Source organism: Pleurodeles waltl, chromosome 7 (assembly GCF_031143425.1).
Source record: "Pleurodeles waltl isolate 20211129_DDA chromosome 7, aPleWal1.hap1.20221129, whole genome shotgun sequence".
In the NCBI taxonomy this organism is placed as follows: domain Eukaryota; kingdom Metazoa; phylum Chordata; class Amphibia; order Caudata; family Salamandridae; genus Pleurodeles; species Pleurodeles waltl.
The window spans coordinates 1,143,256,072-1,143,275,948 of record NC_090446.1 but is presented as its reverse complement, the minus strand read 5'-3'; the positions used below and the strand labels follow the sequence as shown (position 1 = coordinate 1,143,275,948).

Sequence of the window (19,877 nt, the reverse complement as noted above, 5' to 3'; positions counted from 1 at the left end):
AAAAAATGTAATGGCGAGCATATAAAAATGAAGGGGTTTCACAGCAGGCCAAGGCACACCAACTCTGACACTGATGAGCACTCCATTTTAGGTGGCTGTATGCATGTGATCCGAAAAGATATTGTCACTCAAATTGTAAGACAGACAATGGATGAGGTAGGCTGACCCACTGTGCCATGCTCTAGAGCAGTGGTTTCCAAACTTTTTAATGCTGTGCCCCCCTAGTTGAAAAATAAAGATCATTGGGCCCCCCTTCAGAATTTTTCACAATTATTTTATAAAGATGGCAATGTTTAAATATGTCTAGACCTATTTAAACATGGTAGTTAAGTACTGTTACATTTTTTAAAATGCAATAACATGCTTCTGCTTAAAACAAAGGCCTGTTATCTGTATAATGCTGCTTTTAGCCAGAGTGTGGCGCCCCCCCCAGATCACTTGAGGCCCCCCTAGGGGGGCTCACCCCCCAGTTTGAAGACCTCTGCTCTAGAGTGTGGTGGGCAGAAGAAAATGTGAATGACACTTGAACAGACCAGTGGATGAAGGGGGGTGACGTGTAAGTATTTTTATTTTTATTGGTATTACTTTTCTTTTTGCAAAACATGAGGCTGGCAAGACCAATGGATGAAGAGGGTTGACACAAAGCCCCTCTAGGTGTCCTTTAATGTTTGTATTGTTGTTATTTTTCTTGATACATGAGGCTTTCTCGAGGCCAGACCTAAAGAGCAAAAAAGGAGAAGACAGGCCTTCTCCACATACCTGCCCAGGATCTGGGATTACATATCTGTCAAAATCAGAACTGCCCCAACCCTTGAGTAATTCACGAATGATGTAACAATGCATGTTTTCAAACCCCTGAAGATTCTACGTGATCACAAATTATATCTCGGGATTCGTGTCAATGTTCAGCTGTCTGTTGTTCTCCCATCTAGATTTGTGCTCCACAAATATCCATTTACACAAACAGAATTTTTGAGTTTCTTGTGTTTAGAAACGGGGGAAGGGGTGGTCAGTTCTGAGAGAGATATGCAAGTTGTGTTACGGATGGTTTTCTAACCTTGCTATATGGTTAGGGGATAGAGCATGAACAGGAATATGAAGGAGGCAAGAAACGTCCCCATCTAAGGTTTCAGAATAAGGGTTGGGTAAGATCCATGGCTGGAGCTCGCTACACCCAAGACGGCACTTTGAAGGCCTGCATCAGGCACAGCTAGATACCTTTCCCAGATTGCAGAGTTAAAGGCGTAGCCCCACTACCTCAGACCATGAGCCCCTTCTACTCCATACTGAAGTATAAGGGGCCAGATGTAGCAAAGGTTTTTACCTATTCTGTGTCTATGGGAAAAAGTGTTCGTACATATGGCTCAAGGCCACTTCTTGTTTCAGGAGCAGGGTAGAAGGGCGCCAGCCATAGCTATAGTCAGGTTACAGATTAAGAGGATCTGATGGCCATTTAGTAGTACCAGGGGCCAGCTCGATCAGTTACTGTTCTGAATGAAAGCTTCACTGGCTGCAGTTTGTGAACCCCTTGCCTGCTACTTACCACCCCCACTCCCTAAACCTGCAACCTGAGGATCACCATCCTTCCAGGCCGCAGTTTGAAATCTCCAGCCCCTGGCTGCAGTTTGAAGCGCACCACAACAGGCTAGAGTTGTTACTATAATATACAACTATCAAACTATAATCAAGTGCCCCAACTCTCCCCCTTACCACGCGCACACATTATCACTATGTGGACCACCTGCTCCAAACCCTGTTCGAAGAGCATTACAAGCTGGAGATTTAATAGAACTACTCTTAAACTATAAAACATGTAGCTCCCCCCACCTCCGGGGTGCACTCTGAGACCACCCTCCTACAGGCTGCAAAGTGAAGAATCCGTATCAAGTATATGAAGAATCCTTATCATATATTGCAGTGTGGGCAGATGTTCCCGGTTGTATGCTGAAGGCCCCTCCTCCACCGTCCTATAAAATCCTTCAATCCATTAGGTGGCCCGAAGTTGTGAGCACCAGAAGGTTCTGCCCCCGCAGCACCCCCACTTGATCTCCTACAGAAACGAGAGCCCTCGGCTGCCGCCGCTCTCCCCGGCAGCCCTGGCGCTGTAACTGCCCTGCAGTGATTGAGGCTCTCCATGGAGACGTCGGCCCAATGGCAGCACTGGAAGCTGTTTACAGGGGCGGGGCGTTACCTTGGCTGCCAGGGAAGCCTTCTCAGAATGTAATGTAGCAGCCTCTGGAATAAAAGCGGCTGCCAAATGGGACTGAGGCCATAACTCACCCAGAAAGGGGCAAAAGAAGGGGGCAGGACCCACCTTATCCAGAGACTTCCACACAAGCGGCCCTAAACTCTAGCAGGGGCAGCCCTGGCAGCACCCAGAAGAAGAAAGCAAGCTTATTCCGAACCAGAACGCTCGGTCGCATCACCCGGCAGGTGTACTCCGCTGCCAAGGCAGGGGCAGGATCTGCCCTTCAGCCTTCTTAAGTGGGGGTCATCCTCCAGCGGCACCCCAGGAACATAAGCAGCCTCCAAGAAAAGAGAGACCACAGGATAAGCATCTCCCGCCCCTGTCGTAGGAATACTGCACCCAGCAGCACCTAAGCCTACCAGAACCACCTCGGAAAAAGTATCAGCCTGGAAACACCTCTAGCACCAGCAGCTCGCCTGGGCGAGCAGGACTCCTCCAATTCTCCCCTGAACTCCTAGCCAGCAACCCCTCAAGAGAAACGCCCTATGAGAAGCACTCCCTTGGTAGCTGCAGCCCCTCTGCACCCAGCTGCGAAACAGGTGAGAAACTGCTCTGTCTTTTGTCGCAAAGACAGCTTACAATGAGCAATACTGATGCCCCGACCCCTGGACCAGGAATATGCGCCCAATCTTAAAAATTGAATCGTTATTAAAAAAAAAAAAACACAGTTCCATCCTTACCAAGCAATTTACAAACTAAGTTTGTTTCCTCTAAACAGTTGCTTATTTTTATTTAAATACCTAACGCTTTCGACAACGTGTTATTTCTATCTCAGAAAATGTTCTTTCGTTGTAAACCAACCAATCGTTCGATTGAAATAGTTCAGACTGGCTTTACAACGTGTGGATGTTGTTTCTATCTGAAATTTCGGTATTTAGAGGCATTGGTTCCTTTTATTTTCGACACTCTTGTTCCAAAAAGCAAATGACCTGCCTTTTAAGCTAATAAGCGTGCAATCAGTGTCCCAGTATACACGCGTTTTGCTATTTATTGATAGGTTTTCTCTGTTGTGTTCATATTAATTGGTCGATTTTACACGATTTTAAGATGTTAGTGAGCCTTTGGTGATGTCTGCTGTGATTGGCTTTGCATATAAATAGGCTGGTTATATTTTAGCTGCAATTTTTGAAAAAAAAGTGAAGGCTAGTTTTGGTCACAGTCTGGGCTTTATTTACAAGCCCCTTGCGCCGCCGATGCGTCACTTTTTTTCCCCATTAAAAAGTGACGCATCAGCAGCGCAAGGGGCTTGAAAATAAGGCCCACTGTTTGGTATCTGACCCAAATTCGAATCTGAGCTGACTGTAGCTTTTGTGTTTCAGTATTACTGTTTGAAAAAAAATATTTCGGTTGACACAGGGCAATGTTTCGCCATATTATGTCAGGCAGTGTTTTTTGCCATGCGTTTAATTAGCACAGACAGGGCTGGTGTGCGAAATATTTTTGTTTTCCGTTAGTACACATTTTAAAGTGACAGTCCCGTTTGCTCGAGATGAACAGGTGCATTACACAATCCTTTTTCAAGGGAGTGAATTTTTGTTCTACCACAGCCAGTGATACGAAATTGAATATATAAACATACGTATGCTCGATTGTGACCTCATGAAATATAAATGCATGTGTTTGTCTTAAATGTGAGGCACACAAATAGGGTTACCGAAATCTTATTATGATTTGAAGACGTTAACAATAAAAGTGTGTTTTTTGCATGTTCTGTTTTCTACAACGAGACCTCGAAGAAAGATTCGCGTTTTACGGGCATGTGTGTTTTTGGGTTTATGGGGTTTATCGCAGCCCTCACAGACCCCAGCGCCTCCTGTCTGGGGAGCAGTGCTGTGGGTGGAGCCTGCCCCCACAGAGGGCGATGACCGCCATGTCAGCAATGTGTCTGTTTTCAGAGCCTAGAGAAAGGCTGGCAGCAGGGAGCCGCGGTGATCTGCCAAAACATGAGTAAACAGAGGAGTGTGAACCCTAACTTAAATACGCCCTGCGGGGACTCTCTCCATGGGAGGTAGTGCCCGGGCAACAAGTGGGCTCAGCAGGCGCTGCCCCTCTCCAGGGGACGCGGTATAGGCGAGGCTATGGGCATTGAATAGGTATATCATGAAATGCCTGCCCCAAAAATGATGGCTTTGGAGGAAGTGCTGGGACAGAGTGGGTTCCACAGTCGAGCCCCCATAGCAGCGATGGGCGCTGCAGGCACTTGGAGGTCAGATTTACTAATCTAACTCCAGTCGTAGATTTGGGTAAAGTGCAACTTTTCATTAAAAAGTCTATCTCCCGCCTCAGAACATTCTGGGGAAAGTTAAGCATTAGCCAAGTATTTCAGGACAGGATTTTAAAACGCGGTAGTTTTGCATTTACGAAATGGGGCCTTGACAGCAGTGCTCAATATTACAAAATATAGAGACCGTTATTCTATAGGAGGCGCACAATGGGGCTCGTGGTGGGATATTGTACTGCGCAGAAGGAAGTATCTGCCCCTACATAGATGGGTTAGAGGAAATTGTGGAGCACCACGTGTGGTCTACTGACACCATCTTTCTGCAGGGGTAGAGTTGGGGTTGAAAACTATATTGAAGGGAGGCCCTGCCTCTGAAGTTATGGAGTTAGAGAGTGGGCTGTCTGGGGTATTAAGTAGGCTCTGCAGGTACTATCGGTCAGCAGGGACCGGTGTACAAGGCTAGTAGTGGGGTAACATCAATGTGCAAAGCAGAAATCCGAAGGGATGGAGTCAGAAGTGGGGTTAGGTGAATAAGTGCGCTTTGCAAGGGGGGGGGAGAGAGAGAGAGAGAACGAACACGAACACACGAACATATAGAGAGAGAGAGAGAGAGAGAGAGAAAGAACGAACACGAACACACGAACAGATACGTGTAAAGGGGGTGTTGAGCAATAATTGGGCTTTGCAGGGACCATTTTCTTTCCCGGGGCGGTGGATAGGGTGTCAGTTGGGCTATTAAACCTATATAGGAAGTCCTTCCTGGGTAAAGGTCAAGAGAAGTGGCTAGAGGGGTAGGCCTCCATCCATTAGGGCAAGGGAGATAGCGTGGTGGTGTATTACTGAAGAAGTACAGCAGGAATTCCTGTCCCCGACTTGATAGTTCTGAAGCCCCACTGCTCCAAGGGGCTGGTGGGTATTGAACCGTAAAGACTAGGGTTAATGAAACTGTCGGGAAGTAACGGGCACAGCAGGCAGTCATTGACATTCAAGGGTTTGTGTATGTAGGCAGGAGGCTGGAATACCTTTGGGTAAGATGCTGGAGTATTAAATGTGCTTTGAGGTGGGTCACTACTCCAAAGCCGTGTCTGCAGACAATCACTGCCAAGTAGGTCCTATGAGTCTATTGGGGAACTGGGGCCTTAGAGTCCCCCATAGGTCTTTGCAAAGCCAAACTGAAAAAGTGAGGATGTGGCTTAACAGTCAGAGAAACCGACCCGGGATTCAGGTTTGAAGCACCACCCTAGCTCAACATCCTGCGATTCTGGGAAAATCATTTTACATGATCTGGTTCTCAAACAACTCGCATAAAGCACCTGTATAACCAAGTCTGCACTATATAAAAACTGAAAAATATAAATGAGTCTGTACCATCTCTGAATCACGTGGGTCTCAGGGATGGTCTAAACATCTATTCTGTGTCGGTTTAAATGGGACAGGGCTATCTTTAGCAAACCAGGGAACTTTCCAGAAGCGTTCTATTTGCAGAGTCCGCAGAGAGAGCTGGGCTGTGTCTGTGGCCACTTGGTTGCGTAGATGTTGCCAACTAGCGGTGGATATATGTGGTGCACCACGAGAGGAGAGAAGGTTGCTCTAGGCACAAACTGGAGCAGGGTAAACATTCTAAAAGCCTTGAACCTTAACGTTCACATGCGTAGTAGCCTTGATTAGCTAGCGAATGTGGTTACGTTCGACCATCTCTAAAACAGCAGAGCTCACCTGACTGTAAGATCTGGCTGTGCACTATGTGACTCAGACCTGGTCAGGCACTTTTTGGAAACCAGATCCAATCAAACTCATATAGTGGTATGAAATGGTAAAACTAAAAAGGCACGTGTGTAAGCCACTGTCTCTTAATACCCTTCTCACGCCTGGTAGTAAAAAAGTAACTAATCTTTTACCTGAAAATTGGTGGAGCTCTGTCAAGAATGCCCCCCAGTCAGGGTCGGACTAGCCTATAGGGCAGTCAGGCAGTGCCTGATGGACTGGTCTAATAGATCAGGCGGTGGGCTGTTTTTTATAGCAGTTTGCGGGCCTATTTTATGGCCAGTTTATTTACTGTTGATTTCCCTTGCATTACCACAAATATTGCCTGCAGAAAGAAAAAATGCCTGCAGTCTCACGTACCTTGCAAAATACGCATACAGCATGCATTTACAAGTTCAAAACTGGCCTGATTTGTCAATGCAGGACACTTTCTTGGCTATCTGGTTCGCTAATGGGGGTAACTTTGTTTTTTTGTCCCAGTCCGACCCTGTCCTCAGTCGTCAAGAATCGTCTCGGAGATGGGAAACTTGGATGTGAAACCTTTTATTGTAGAGGCATCATGCTTTTACATGTACGTGCGGCCGAGCGTATGCCAGAGACCTTGGGGTTGGATTATTATTTTTTTTTATTGGCGTCCACGCTAAGGTCCCACTGCAACCGCATCTGTACTCGCCACCCTAAAACGCACCTATGCCTGCTCCCTGGCAGATAGCATCACTTGTGTCAACTGTGTTTGCGCAATCTCACCCTAAGCTGGGCATTCACGCGGCCATTTGTACATTAGTCAACTTTGTTTCCAGTCACGATGCCCCTCACATGTTCCTGCGTCCGCTACCGTGGGTGTTAGCAGTGACTACCCTCGACCTCCTCCATACCTGAAACCCGAACACTGGACCTCCCCCGGTAGGTGCCCTACCACCATTATCCATCCCAGGCGTCACATTGGGTCTCACGGGTGCCTGAGTCCTGCCCCCATTTGGCCTGTAGCCCCATGACTGCACTCTGCCACCATGAGCCCTACACCTTGGCTTCGTGGTTCTGATGTGTGCGTTTGTCCTACCACCTTGAGCCTCACATTCGGCGTTCCCGTCACCCTGGGCCTCTTTCCTTCATTCATTCATTCATTCATTGCTGCCCTGCGCAGTTTTCTCGACTCTCCTAAATGGACTCCACTGTCTCATCCATTGTTCGCCCTCTTTCCTCTATCTCACCCACCCTCGAGTAGGGGTTGGAGGAGCGGGGTTACCACTGACTGCATCTGTAACTCGAGGCCCAGCTTGTCCTTCGGTTGTGCCGGGGCTCCCTCACTCACATCTCGTGGAGGCTCAGGCATGGGCTTTCAAACAGTCAGCTGGGCTGCGGCTTACGCGGAGAAGATGACGCAAGGTGTTCCCAGAAGGGTCCCCAGACGCCTGTATCCTGGCGATGGCACCATCGCGCACCTTTGGGCATGCCACCGTCTCATCGCCGTGAGCAGGCACATTCCTGCTTAGAGCAGGGCATGGTCGTGTCAGGAGTGGCCCAAGTAGCAGGAAGCCCACACCTCACAGAAGGCACATGTAGGATTCTACCACTTCGGAGCGACACAAAACAGGAAGGAAAGTCCACCGCACAGTGACACAGCCAGCAGGGCATCACGGTTCTAAACCACCCTATAGTGGGAATCTCAGGAGGGAGCTTCCACTCAACGTGTGGCAAAAGCAGCGGGAATCTTCCACCCCCACAGACCGCACAAGCAGCATGAGCCTACCACCACAGAGTGAAATAAGCAGTAGACAGCTCCACCCAACGGTGACACATAGAGCTGTGAGCATGCACTTTCGGTAACACAGGTGGCAGACTGCTTCCACCCAAAAGTGACACATTCAGCACAGAGCTTCCACGCCAGACTGGCAGTGTACTACCAACCGAGTGGAACAAACATAAACCAGCTCCCAACCGCAGGGTGCTTCCATCACAGGGCGGCACGAGGAACTGGGTGCTTTAACCCCACAGGGTGGCACAGGCAGTAGAAGGCTTCCACCCCAGCTGCTGATAGCAATGATTACACAGAGAAGGTGTGTGGGTCCGACGTCCCAGACTCAGGGCCCGTTCTTAGATTTCGGCTGAAGATGTCAAACATTTAAACAAAGAAAAATAACTTATTTTATATCTAGTACTTAATAATACCGTGTTGTAAACAGCATATGCTACTTTTTTGTTTCTTGATTTATTAACTACCGAAGGATGAAAGTCTTGGGTCGCACTGCTTGAGCAACTTATGGCACGCAAATCACACCAAATACCAGCAACTTTAACTGGCTGATAAACCTTGCAGATTGAGGGTACAGGAAATGCAAGGGGCTATCTCTTAATTCACAGGAGGCTCCGTTTGCTTCCAAAGCGGTGCCACATGACACAGCCAGTCACTCCTTGCTGCTTACAAAAGGGTACACAAATATGCGGTCAATAAAAATACTTCTCTGCCAGCTCACTATAGGCACCCCTCGATCTCAGATGTCCACGTGAGCTCGTCATAAGGACCACTGGCTGGCAGAAGGGTCCCACCCGAGGTTACTAGTAGCCCCTGTCACATGGGTCGTAAAAGCGTTCTCGAGAGGTACCCCTAGCTCTCACCTGGATGGTACATGAAGCACGTGATGCGCGAGAAGCTACTGTCCCTCACAGACGGATGCCACATGTGGTCACAGGAAGCTGCTTGCTCTCTAAGAGACGCTACGCGAGATCACCAGAGGGCCATTTTGCTTACCACCAAATGGGCGCCACATTAGGTTATTCGAGGCGCCTCTAGCTCTCAGACGGGCGTCACATCGTTTCATGGGGAACACTTCTTTGAGGGGGTTCACATTAGGTTACTAGATGCACTTCTAACTCTCAGACAGATGTCGCATGGGGTCAGCAGAGACACTTCTCATTGTTAGAGCAGTGTCGCAAGAGAACTCAGAGATGTCACAGGGAGTAACTTCTTGTTCCCAGAGTGGGCTTTCACAGTGGCGGCACAGTCCACAGACTGTGAGCCGCTTTGTTTCTAAGTTTGTAGAGTAGTACACCTACTTCAATATTGAATTAATCATTATCACTTCTTAGACTGCCTCTGGACGGGCAGTAGGGCTAGAGTAGACTTAATCAAATACCAGGCTTGTCTGAAAGGGCATGATAATCAAGAGTTGTAATGCCATAGACAGTACACATGTGAAGCTTGTCTGGTAGAGCTTGACAGTCACGTCAGGGTTGCGTGGTAGACCTAGAGCACTTTAGTAATGTCCATGAGGACTGGGACAGAAGTTAAGGCCTGGGGAACAGCAGGCTGCATGACAGACTTGTAACAGTAGACATCACATCAGGCCTGGACTGAGACAGAGCCCGTCTTGTCACCCTCGGCCTCTGAAAGCTTCAATGTTGGTAACTATGGAGACAAATCAATTAGAATGTTGTAATTTATTTGTGAAGCAAATCTGCTAATACATCTTGCATTCTAGCTTATGCCTTCTTTTTCCTCCTATGCTTGCAGGTGCTGACTGCATCCTAAGAACCTGGGCGCTCCGGGCCCCAGTCCAAGGTCCTGGATGTTGGACTTGCCCATTCTGTCTGCCCCAGACATGGCTGAGAGCTGGATGAGCCTGCAGGTGGAGGGCGAAGACACACAGGACAGCAGCATGGGAGACACGGTCAACCTGGACGACAGTCTCACTAGCCTGCAGTGGCTACAGGAGTTTTCCATTATCAATGCCAATGTGGGCAAGACTGCAACAGGCTCAGGTAGCCCTTCTGACCCCCACGGCTACAACAACATGCCAGGCTCGGTGGCACCAAGCTCTCCGCTGGCAGGGGACTCAGCCTGCATGGGCATGCCACACACACCGGGCAAACCCATCTCATCCTCCACCACCAGAGTTGCCCTCCCATGCGGTCTTGGAGGCCCAACAACACCCCCAGAAGATGTGGATTACAAGACAAACCCCCATGTTAAGCCACCCTACTCGTATGCCACTCTCATCTGCATGGCCATGCAGGCCAGTAAGAAGGCCAAGATCACTCTTTCTGCCATCTACAAGTGGATAACCGACAACTTTTGCTATTTCAGACACGCTGACCCCACTTGGCAGGTAAGGTACCAGGGAAGGATATCTTGTGAGATCAACCTGTTGCACTTTATTTCAGAGATGTCAGGTTTACCAATATGAAGTTAGAGAGATCCTTCCACGCCCTTTTCTTTGAATTGTGGCTGGACTGGCCATTCTCTCGCTTTGGAATTTCCACCATTATCTGATGGTGTAGGGAGCTGCTTTCAGAGCTGGATGGGCCCTCAACGGCTCATGACCCAACCAAGCTACTACGGCCCCATTAATTATACAACCTGCTGCGGTGTGCTAATTTTTGCCTGGGCTGATTTTGGTTTCTGATATGGTCCTGGCTGTAGTACTCATATTTTAGTTCTTTCCATCCCAAAAATATGACCATATACATATAGTTCGATAAATAAGACACTGCCACCCAATGGATTCACGTGATCCATTTTCATATGAATGCAGTGCTTGCATGTCAGAATACTGATAGCAAAAATGTAATCTGCCATAACTATCATGGGCTAAATGTCATTCACAAAAATATCACTCCCAGTGGGTATAGTTTTTCTATTATTAACTCCAATGAGATGATCCTTTCATTAACAAAATTTAGCACATGATCTTTTGTCAAATAATATTTAGGCCACAACGTTCTTGTACCATACCAATTAAGAGCCAACAAATGCCTTGACAATTACATTTTACAGTCTCACAGATAGAACAGGACATAATACCATAAGCATAACATTATAGAATCAAGTCTGTAATGGAAACCTCTAAATTATGAGTAAAAACACTCCCACATAGCTGACAGCAACACTAGGCCATATCATCTGCATGATGTGCAGTATACAAATGCCAATAACATATCACTACTTTCAGAATTCCAGTGCCAAAATGCCAAGAAAACAAGATCTCAATGAAGTGTTTAATTTGACATAGGACAACTTAAGATCACTGCCTTTTTTACCTAAGGGTGCCTCCATATCCCAGGGACCCACTGGTATGCTGGAAGGTTTGAAAATCTGGTGCTGCATTCTAACTACCCCTCTCTAGGTTGTAGGTGGCTCCCTTTTTACTGAATTAATGTTTTTTTGTATTGACCATTGCAAACTGAATCACTTATAGGCACTGGGACGCCAAGGCCATACATTTTGTGTCTTTAGATGTAGATTGCCCCACTTGCATATCCATCTTCAAACGGGCCTTTCCTTCTGGTGAATCTAAGGGATTCTAGAGATGTTTTCTGTAAAGACCTACATGTCCCAGTTTTAGGTTGTACTTTATGGAATCAAATTAAGACAGCTCTGTAACTTCAGTTCAGTTTTGTCTCAGTAGTCTTAAATGGGTGGTTAAACGGGACAATGGAGCTACAGCAGCACAGCAAATACCGTAGGAAATGTGTTAATGTGATGTAAGGGACAGAGAATCAATCCGGAAGTTGGGTGCAGGGCAATGAATTAAGAACTAGGACTAAGAAGGGTATGAAATAGTCACAGGAGTTACTATAGTCAAAAAGATGAAATAGGACATGGCGTTTGAAACTAGTGATGGGATAACACATCAAAGAACACAAGCAGGCACAGTAGGTAATTAGGGATCACAAAAATGGAACAGGAAATTAGAGAATGCAAAATGGGGCCAAGTAAACCTTTCAATGCGTGGAAGCAGAAAAGAAAATCAGGGACTACAAAAGAGGAGTCATGAAGAAATATGGGGAGACAAATTTGGTGAAAACAAAGGAAAGGAGGTGGGAAACAGAAACCGATGACTGCTGGGAAGCTTCCATAAAAGGTGGGAGCTTTAGTAGGTGTATGCATGTCAAAATATCGGGGTCAATAATGTCAACGTGATTAGAGTTAATAATAGAAAATCTACACTTAGTGGAGTTAAATCTTTGTAAACAATATTTGGGCAATAACTTATGCAGCCAATATTTTTGTTATTGATATCGAGACATACCGTTCTCTAAATCTGCCTACTCCGTTGTTGCCTTCTGCCACAAATAAAACTTGGATTCACCTGTCTTCCTGGGAATTTTTGTCACAAAGTACTGGCAGGTGGCACCAGCAGTGCTGTACCCTTGGCCTGGATCCCGAGTCTGTGAAGGGCCAGTATTTCATACAGTGTGAGAGCCCCAAGAATCAAATGAGGCAGAGGATGTGGGGGCTGAGGCCAATCTGAAATACTTACGGTCGGATTACCTTGCAAATAGGGCAATGCCAGAATGGCTGGCCCAGAAGTACAGTATGGGGTTTTTTTGTGTGCCAAAAAAGTCTGTTTTTTGGCCAGGGCCTAACAGTTTCTAATATGTTAGTACCCATTGATGTGTTTACATATCCACCCTTTGCCACTAATTCACCCCAAATTTCCTTTAGTGGATAGACCGGATAGCCTCTGTAGAGATACCTTTAATCCTATCAATAATAACACAATATTACTGGTTTAATGTGCTTTAAAATACACCATAATGTGCTTTAAAATACATCACTGCATCTGATTTTTCAGGACTTGCTGTCATCCAGGAACTACTAAAACAGCGTGTCGAAGTCCTACATCACGATTTGTGAACGTGGCCTACTTTTTGGGTGCCTGGACCTTTTTTTTGTCCTAATACGACCCTGGTCAAGCCATCGCTGGCTGGTAGCAGGGAGTGGGTGGGTGAGTTAGGGCATGAATATGGGTTGGTGTTAATTGTGATATTATGATGAGTTCCATAGTAACAAGGGGGAAGATCGGCTTCCTAGTGGCAGGGGAGCGTGCATGGGCTAAGATGGTCTTTTCAGGTGTAAAAACACGATGGGTTACTGAGAACTGCCAAATACATTCTAGGGGCAGAACGATAGTGATGTGTAGAGAACTCTCTGAAAATAGAAGGACTTTTTGGAGGATTGGCCGTTCCAGTATAGGCCTCCTGATGTGATATATAAACACTGACTAAAAGTATCCTGTTCCGCAATGTATGGACCAGAAATCCAACTCTGGCAAAGAGACCCTTGGAGGGGCCTGTCGCGCATTGCAGCACCAGCCGGACGAGGAGCAGGCCGATGATAAAGCATGCCACTTTGGGTGGGCGAGGGCACTAGCGTCTACTAAGCAAATGCTTTAGGTGACTATTCTACATCCGGACTCCATGTTGGATTTCTGGACCTTATATTACAGAACAGTATACATTGAGTCAGTGTAGAGAGCTCTGCCACTGTTCAAAAGTGATTGAACCGCTGAAGAACGATGAAAGACCCCTAACGGGCTCACTAGCTACCGAGAACAGGGGTTTAATTAAATTTGTAAAAAAGAGTAAATAGTTTTTTGAGCTCCCACTGGCCCCCCACAGGAGCAGCTTGCATCAGGCAGGAATGATAAATATGTTAACTGGCCGGGTAATAATCAACCCGGCACTGCTGGCCGAATAGAAAGGAAGAAGGGGGTGGGGGCGGAAAGGAGCTGTGCTGTCCTCTGAACCTTGGTAAATTTCATTAACCAGAAAATCCCGAAATATACAGAATTCCTGGGGTTCTTGAGGCGGCAGGAGTGGGATGAACACTTTCTTTGTGTCTGGCCTCCATCCGCCTCCATCCAGCTCCTAGTGGTTCCCTTTTCCACTCTCTTCTCTTCCTTTTCTGGTTCCTGAGTCTTATTTTATTTTGCTTCTCCCTGTCATACTTTGCTGCACCTGTAACTTCTAATAGTTCTAATTCTTGAAGCGAGGGGACCAGTGCGGCAGCAGTCCACCGTCTCGAGTTTGTTCTGTGCCTTGGTTGCTGTGTACTCTGGAGTGCAGCCAAAGGACCGCCTCACTGGAGAGTGGGATTTTTTCATCTACTTATTCACGGTGCTACTGCCAGGGCTCACAGATACTGTTTGCAGGGGTCGGGCAGCCGGATCTCCGTGCACCCAGCAGTCGGTCCATGTAAAAATAGGATTTGAGGAAACCATGATCCATATCAAGAGATAGGTATGAGGTACATGTAGGGCGATGCATTCCCGAGAGCGTAGGGAGAACACAGGTTGCCGCTGTTTTAAAGGGACAGTAAAAGTGCAACGCTCTTTCTTAGATGTAAACCTAAGGGATGCCCCACTAGGGCCTCACCTGCACAGGACGCCATGCGCTGCAAGGGTAGGCTTTATGGCTGAGCTGTGCACCAAGACAAGAAGTGCCGGGGAAACTAGTGCTTCTCTCGTTCGAAGGCAAAGATGTTTTCTTCCCAGAAAAGAGTGAGATTGTATATCAGTAGTAGAAGGAAACAACACTATAAACGTCGATGCGTGCCGTTGCGGTCATTCAGCCAAAAATTATGGTTAGGTCGCACTAGTTGCAGAAAGAGTATTCATGACAAACCAGAATTCGAACCAACCTCAACTTCCTCAATAAAAAAAAACAACCCGATGTGTTAGAGAGGCAAGCACATTCGCCTGCAAATAGGGGAGCACAACTCCATTCATCCTGTTCTTTGTAAGCACCGGGCGCTGTAGTACACAGCCGAGCGCTTGGGTCTCTCCCAAATATTTTTGATAATATGCCCACAGGTAGTGTCAGAGGAGCCTTTGAGGGAAGGACTCCCAGAGGTAACATCAAACAACCCCCCACTCAAGAGAGGTTCAAGACGATAACCCTGTTCCAGGCTCTGTCAGCTACGCAGCATGTGGGGTCCCAGGCCTGTTCACATCCCTTTTCAGTATCTACCACAGAGGAACAGAGAGAGCCCCCCTTTAGCCTAAAGGTACTGTTAGCTCAAAAAGCATCCAGCTTTATTAGTGGCCTTTCTTTAGCATTCATGAACCTTGAAAGATCTGATATGAGATGGGTGGGATTGGGACATTTTCACAATATCTCCTTAATTTTACTCAGTAATAACAAAAATATCCAGGTATCTGTGATTTATACATTTCAAAATGTGATATGTATGTAATATGACACTTTCTGCATTTGCATGCGATCTGCTCATGGTTTCCATCTCTTTCATTCTGTAGAATTCTATAAGACACAACCTGTCCCTAAACAAGTGCTTCATCAAAGTGCCACGGGAGAAAGACGAGCCTGGAAAAGGGGGTTTCTGGAAGATCGACCCGCAGTACGCAGACAGGCTCATGAATGGGGCCATCAAGAAACGTCGACTACCCCCAGTGCAGATTCACCCTGCGTTCACTCAGGGCATAGTGTCCGCTGCTGGCCCAGTGGCTGACTTGTCCACCTCGCCCTGGTTAGACAATGGAGCCCTTAACATCAGCATGGAGTCCCAGAAGCTGCTTCTGGAGTTCGAGGATGCCACCAACGACCAGAACTGGAACCCAGCAGATGGCAGGGTGCCCCCCAACAAGCGCAAACAGCCACAACCTAAGCGGATGTGCAAGGCCCCACGCCTCACCAGTACACCACTTCTACCTAGCGATGAGCATGCTGAGCTGGGCCCACTAAAGGGTGACTTTGACTGGGAAGCCATTTTTGACACAAATCTGAATAGTGACTTTAGCACTTTTGATGAGCTGGAGGTGACTCCTCCTGGGAGTCCGGCAGCCCAGGCTGTGGACCTGACCGTGCAGGGGAAGCACATCAGCTGCCCCCAGGCTTGGAGTGCTGCGGGGCAGGATCAAGTACTGACCGAGTCCAACCAGAACCAGTTGGACTTAGACGAAACTTTCTTGGCCACCTCGTTCCTCCAGCATCCCTGGGAGGAACATGAGAAAAATGACTACCTCTCACACTCTGTCAACCTGGACCAGTTGTTTGAGCTCGACCTCCCTTACCCCCCAGACCTCACTGAGTGGGGCCCAATTGGCTCCTTTTTATGAGTGGGTGCCCTATAGACACAGGACCTGATTACATGGCCAAGAAGGGGCACCACAAAGCCAACCGAACTAGACTTTTATCCATGACTGGGATGGACAGTCACTGTGCTGCTGGAGTTTACAAGAGAAAATGAAAATGGGTTGGGAATATGAGCACGTAGGAAGGGAGATGCACTCAGTCTCTTTTCTGTGCACCTGGGGCATCCATGGTGGGTGGGAAAGGGCGAGGTGCTGGGGTACTTACAACCCCCCAGCTTCTCAAACATAAAAAAGTCAGTACTTATAGTTTTGTACTTGTATTTTTGTAGAGATTTAAACATTATAAATGTATTTTATGCAACTGTACGTTTGGGGTGAGAGGCCCTAATAATTTCTCACCACAGGAGCCGATGACGTACCTCGAGATTAAATAAGCACCATCCAGGGCTTTGGTCTCAGCGGTATATCTTCGTCCCTACCCAATCTCTCTCTTTCTCCAGGGTCGAACTGGCCTGCATGGACACAGTTAGACTTCAAGGAAAGCCAGGGTGTTTGGAAGCCTTTAGGGACGTCAGTCAGTCACATATCAGGCTACTCGGTTTAAGTTGAGAAGGAAGCAGTCCCCACATTCTGCATATTTTTAATAAAAGAGTATATAGATATATATATATAAATATATATCCTTACAAACCTATATTTTTAGCGCCATTGCACAATCATTTGTCGACTTTAACATAAATGCGGATTCTAGCTTATAAAGGAGAAAGGCCCTTTGCAGGTTAGTATCTTTAAGGGGTAGTACAGGGTGTGAAGAATCAGGATGTGAAGTGTTATCCATAACTCGAGGGAGAGAGAGAAGCTAACAGTAGACAATTAAGTATTTTAGGGACACGCTTTCTGTGCACGGACCAAGTTGGCCATGGCAGGACCAAGCTCTTTCAGGGGACTGTACCAGATCTGTTCTGATGGTCTCAAAGTATATAAAGTAGGCCAGTATGATGACTTACGAGGACCAGTGTTAACAAGGGACGGGATAGTCCCCTACGAAAACTGCAATAAGAATGAATACATGATTTTATTGGAAGTTAGATGAGTTCCAATCCTCCACGTTTACACCTCACTGTGATCCCACCTTACTTCTTTTCACTAGACTGTGATTTAATAACACTGTAGAGATGTCTGGAGAGTTTACAGTTATGTGCCTAATCCAAAAACTGTTTTTTTCTTAGCATGACATGACTGTAAACTTAATTTAAAATAGATTTTAATGCAGAAGGCCAAATAAATATAGCTGTGTTTTAGTATAATTTTTACACTAGGAAAATTAAACCTATTGTCAGATTTTTAAAAAGTTGTGCTAGAGATGCTTTCTGTTTGGGTTTGTCATAACCGTAGGTATGCTTACGACCATAGTTTGTGGCGATTGTTGCACTTTGACTAAGATCGATATGAAGTTGAGTTGTTAGGATTGTCTTTTGGCAGGAGTGTAGTTAGGCTACAGTTGACCTGTGCCCGTTCACTGTGACTACCCTTCAACTACAGTTGTCATTTGGGTTTGGTTATCGTTGAGCTGGGTTTACTCATGTCTTTAGCTATGGGTGCCTTTTGGTACTCAGAGGTGCCAGCAGAATGTTGTTAGATTACAATAATCAACTGAGGTCTTTGAGTGCATGTAGACAACAGCCCAAGTTGTTACCAGCTTTTATTAAGGGCTAAATTAAAAATCGTTTTCTGCAAAGGCAAGAAAAATCGTGGACAACAAACACCTAGCATCCAACACACCTATTTATAAAAACCCTGATGCTAGTGTCTCCACTGTTAAAACGCAAAAGCTCATAAGGAAGAAAAAAACGCGTCGTGCCTTTAAAGCTTGGTATAAGATGGACTGACCTAATTTTGAACCTATGATCCTTGGCACTTGACCTGGAAAGGAGTGAGACTGCGGGTATTCGGCCTCCAGCATTGTGGGCGTGGGTTATTATTTTTTTTGTTTTATGCTTCTGTTTGCTCTATTCTGAAATTGAAACACTGGAAACGGTGAAAATAAAGCGTGCAATTTATTTTTTTCACGGAAATTATTTACAATAAAAAGACTTAACTTTAAAAAAGACACTGAGTCCTAGTTCGTTAATTATTTCGCAGTATGTCATTGTTACCCGTAAGATACTTCAGGATATGTGGTCACTGTGCCAGGAACTCTTATATGCCACTAGACGTATCCATATTGCCTACGACTGTACATACTTCAAAAGCGTAGAGCCTGCATGGTCTCCAGCTTTTCCATCTCAAACTCCACAGTAACTTTACAACTGCTCTGGGCCAACTGAAATTCTGACTCCTTTGTCACCCACCACCTTTACATCTCCAGGAGAGACTTCTATGCACATACAGAAAGAAGGATACATAAAGACTAAGGGTTATCAGGTGAGGAGACCTACTGTACCAATATGATGCAAGACCTGCAGCATCCATCCTATTACAAGACATACAAGGACCTAAAGCTGCATAGTCTTGAAGGTGGAGGTATGTGATAGAGGCTAGCAGAGAAACCTCAGTACAGTAAAGGAGGCGAGCCAACCCCAACTGAACAGCTTCCTAAAAAGTCTGGAATGGGCATGTGAGAGGAATCCAGAGCATCACTGTCATGTTATATCAAGGATTTTATTTAGTAGAGTAGGCAGGCCTGGCGATCGGGCCATATCTATGTATTACTTTTTGGCTACAACAGAACGAGCCCCATACTGCCTTTGAATGCCGGTTTCTGGGGACCATACTCATCAAAATGCCTGACTTAGTAATCAGTTTGACTAAACTGGCAGATCAGTAATTCGTTCTAAGGCCCATATTTATACTTTTTTAGCGCCGCATTTGCGCCATTTTCTGATGCAAAAGCAGCGCAAACTTGAGAAAGATTATAAAAACGGAAGAGAGTTTACACATGCTCCGAAAATGTACAATATTAAAACTCGGTCCTAATCTGGTCCATCAAACCCAACTGAGGACAAACAGGGTACGTCAACTTCCAATAGCGAGTCTGCAGTCTGAGGCAGTAGTTTAGAGCCAAGCCTGTAATCTGTTGTTTGCTCTGCAGACAACAGCCTGACTGACAGTGTAGTCATCTTTTTTGTGGTGTAGGTAGTCAAAACACATGGGAAGGTATGAGTGCTATTGACTGTCTTCCATTTTTAAACTTTCTTATAATAAATATTACGACGGGGAGTTGGTTTGTGTGGCCTTTATCCAAACCTAAATTGATGTATATGACTCATGAATGTAAGTGGATAGACTTACCTCTAGTGTTAGAACCTTAGGACCATATTTATACTTTTTTAGCAACGCATTTGCGTCATTTTTTGACACAAAAGTGGCACAAACTTACAAAATACAATTAAGCCCATATTTATACTTTTTTAGCGCCGCATTTGCGCCACTTTTTAACGCAAAAACGGCGCAAATTTGCAAAATACAATTGTATTTTGCAAGTTTGCGCCGCTTTTGAGTAAAAAAATTACGCAAATGCGGAGCTAAAAAAGTATAAATATGGGCCTTATATTTTGTAAGTTTGCGCCTCAGACTGCAGAGAACATTTTCCTCCAGTGTTACACCAGCACTGAAGAAACAAGTGAGTAACGAAGATTGCACAATACAAATAATTGGTAACACAAGTACAGCAGCATCTTGGGGCATATTTATACTCGGTTTGCAGTGAATTAGCGTCATTTTTTTACGCTAATTCAGCGCAAACTTAACTATATATTTATACTTTGGCGATAGACACGTCTAGCGCCAAAGTTATGGAGTTTACATCATT

The 19,877-nt window shown here is 46.0% G+C and overlaps 1 protein-coding gene across 1 annotated transcript; it reads left to right on the top strand.

The window, feature by feature from the left end:
• Positions 1 to 2,312: 2,312 nt before the first annotated feature.
• FOXJ1 (forkhead box J1) lies at positions 2,313 to 18,092 on the top strand. The gene is made up of 3 exons (XM_069200213.1): positions 2,313 to 2,787; positions 9,745 to 10,339; positions 15,272 to 18,092. The coding sequence occupies exons 2-3, from the start codon at positions 9,800 to 9,802 to the stop codon at positions 16,088 to 16,090; spliced, it is 1,359 nt and encodes a 452-aa protein (XP_069056314.1). The 5' UTR covers positions 2,313 to 2,787; positions 9,745 to 9,799; the 3' UTR covers positions 16,091 to 18,092.
• Positions 18,093 to 19,877: the final 1,785 nt, after the last annotated feature.

Coding starts and splice junctions, on each gene's coding strand:
- FOXJ1 (XM_069200213.1), top strand. CDS start 9,800: ATGTTGGACTTGCCCATTCTGTCTGCCCCAGACATGGCTGAGAGCTGG. Junction 10,340..15,271: donor ACGCTGACCCCACTTGGCAG/GTAAGGTACCAG, acceptor TTCATTCTGTAG/AATTCTATAAGACACAACCT.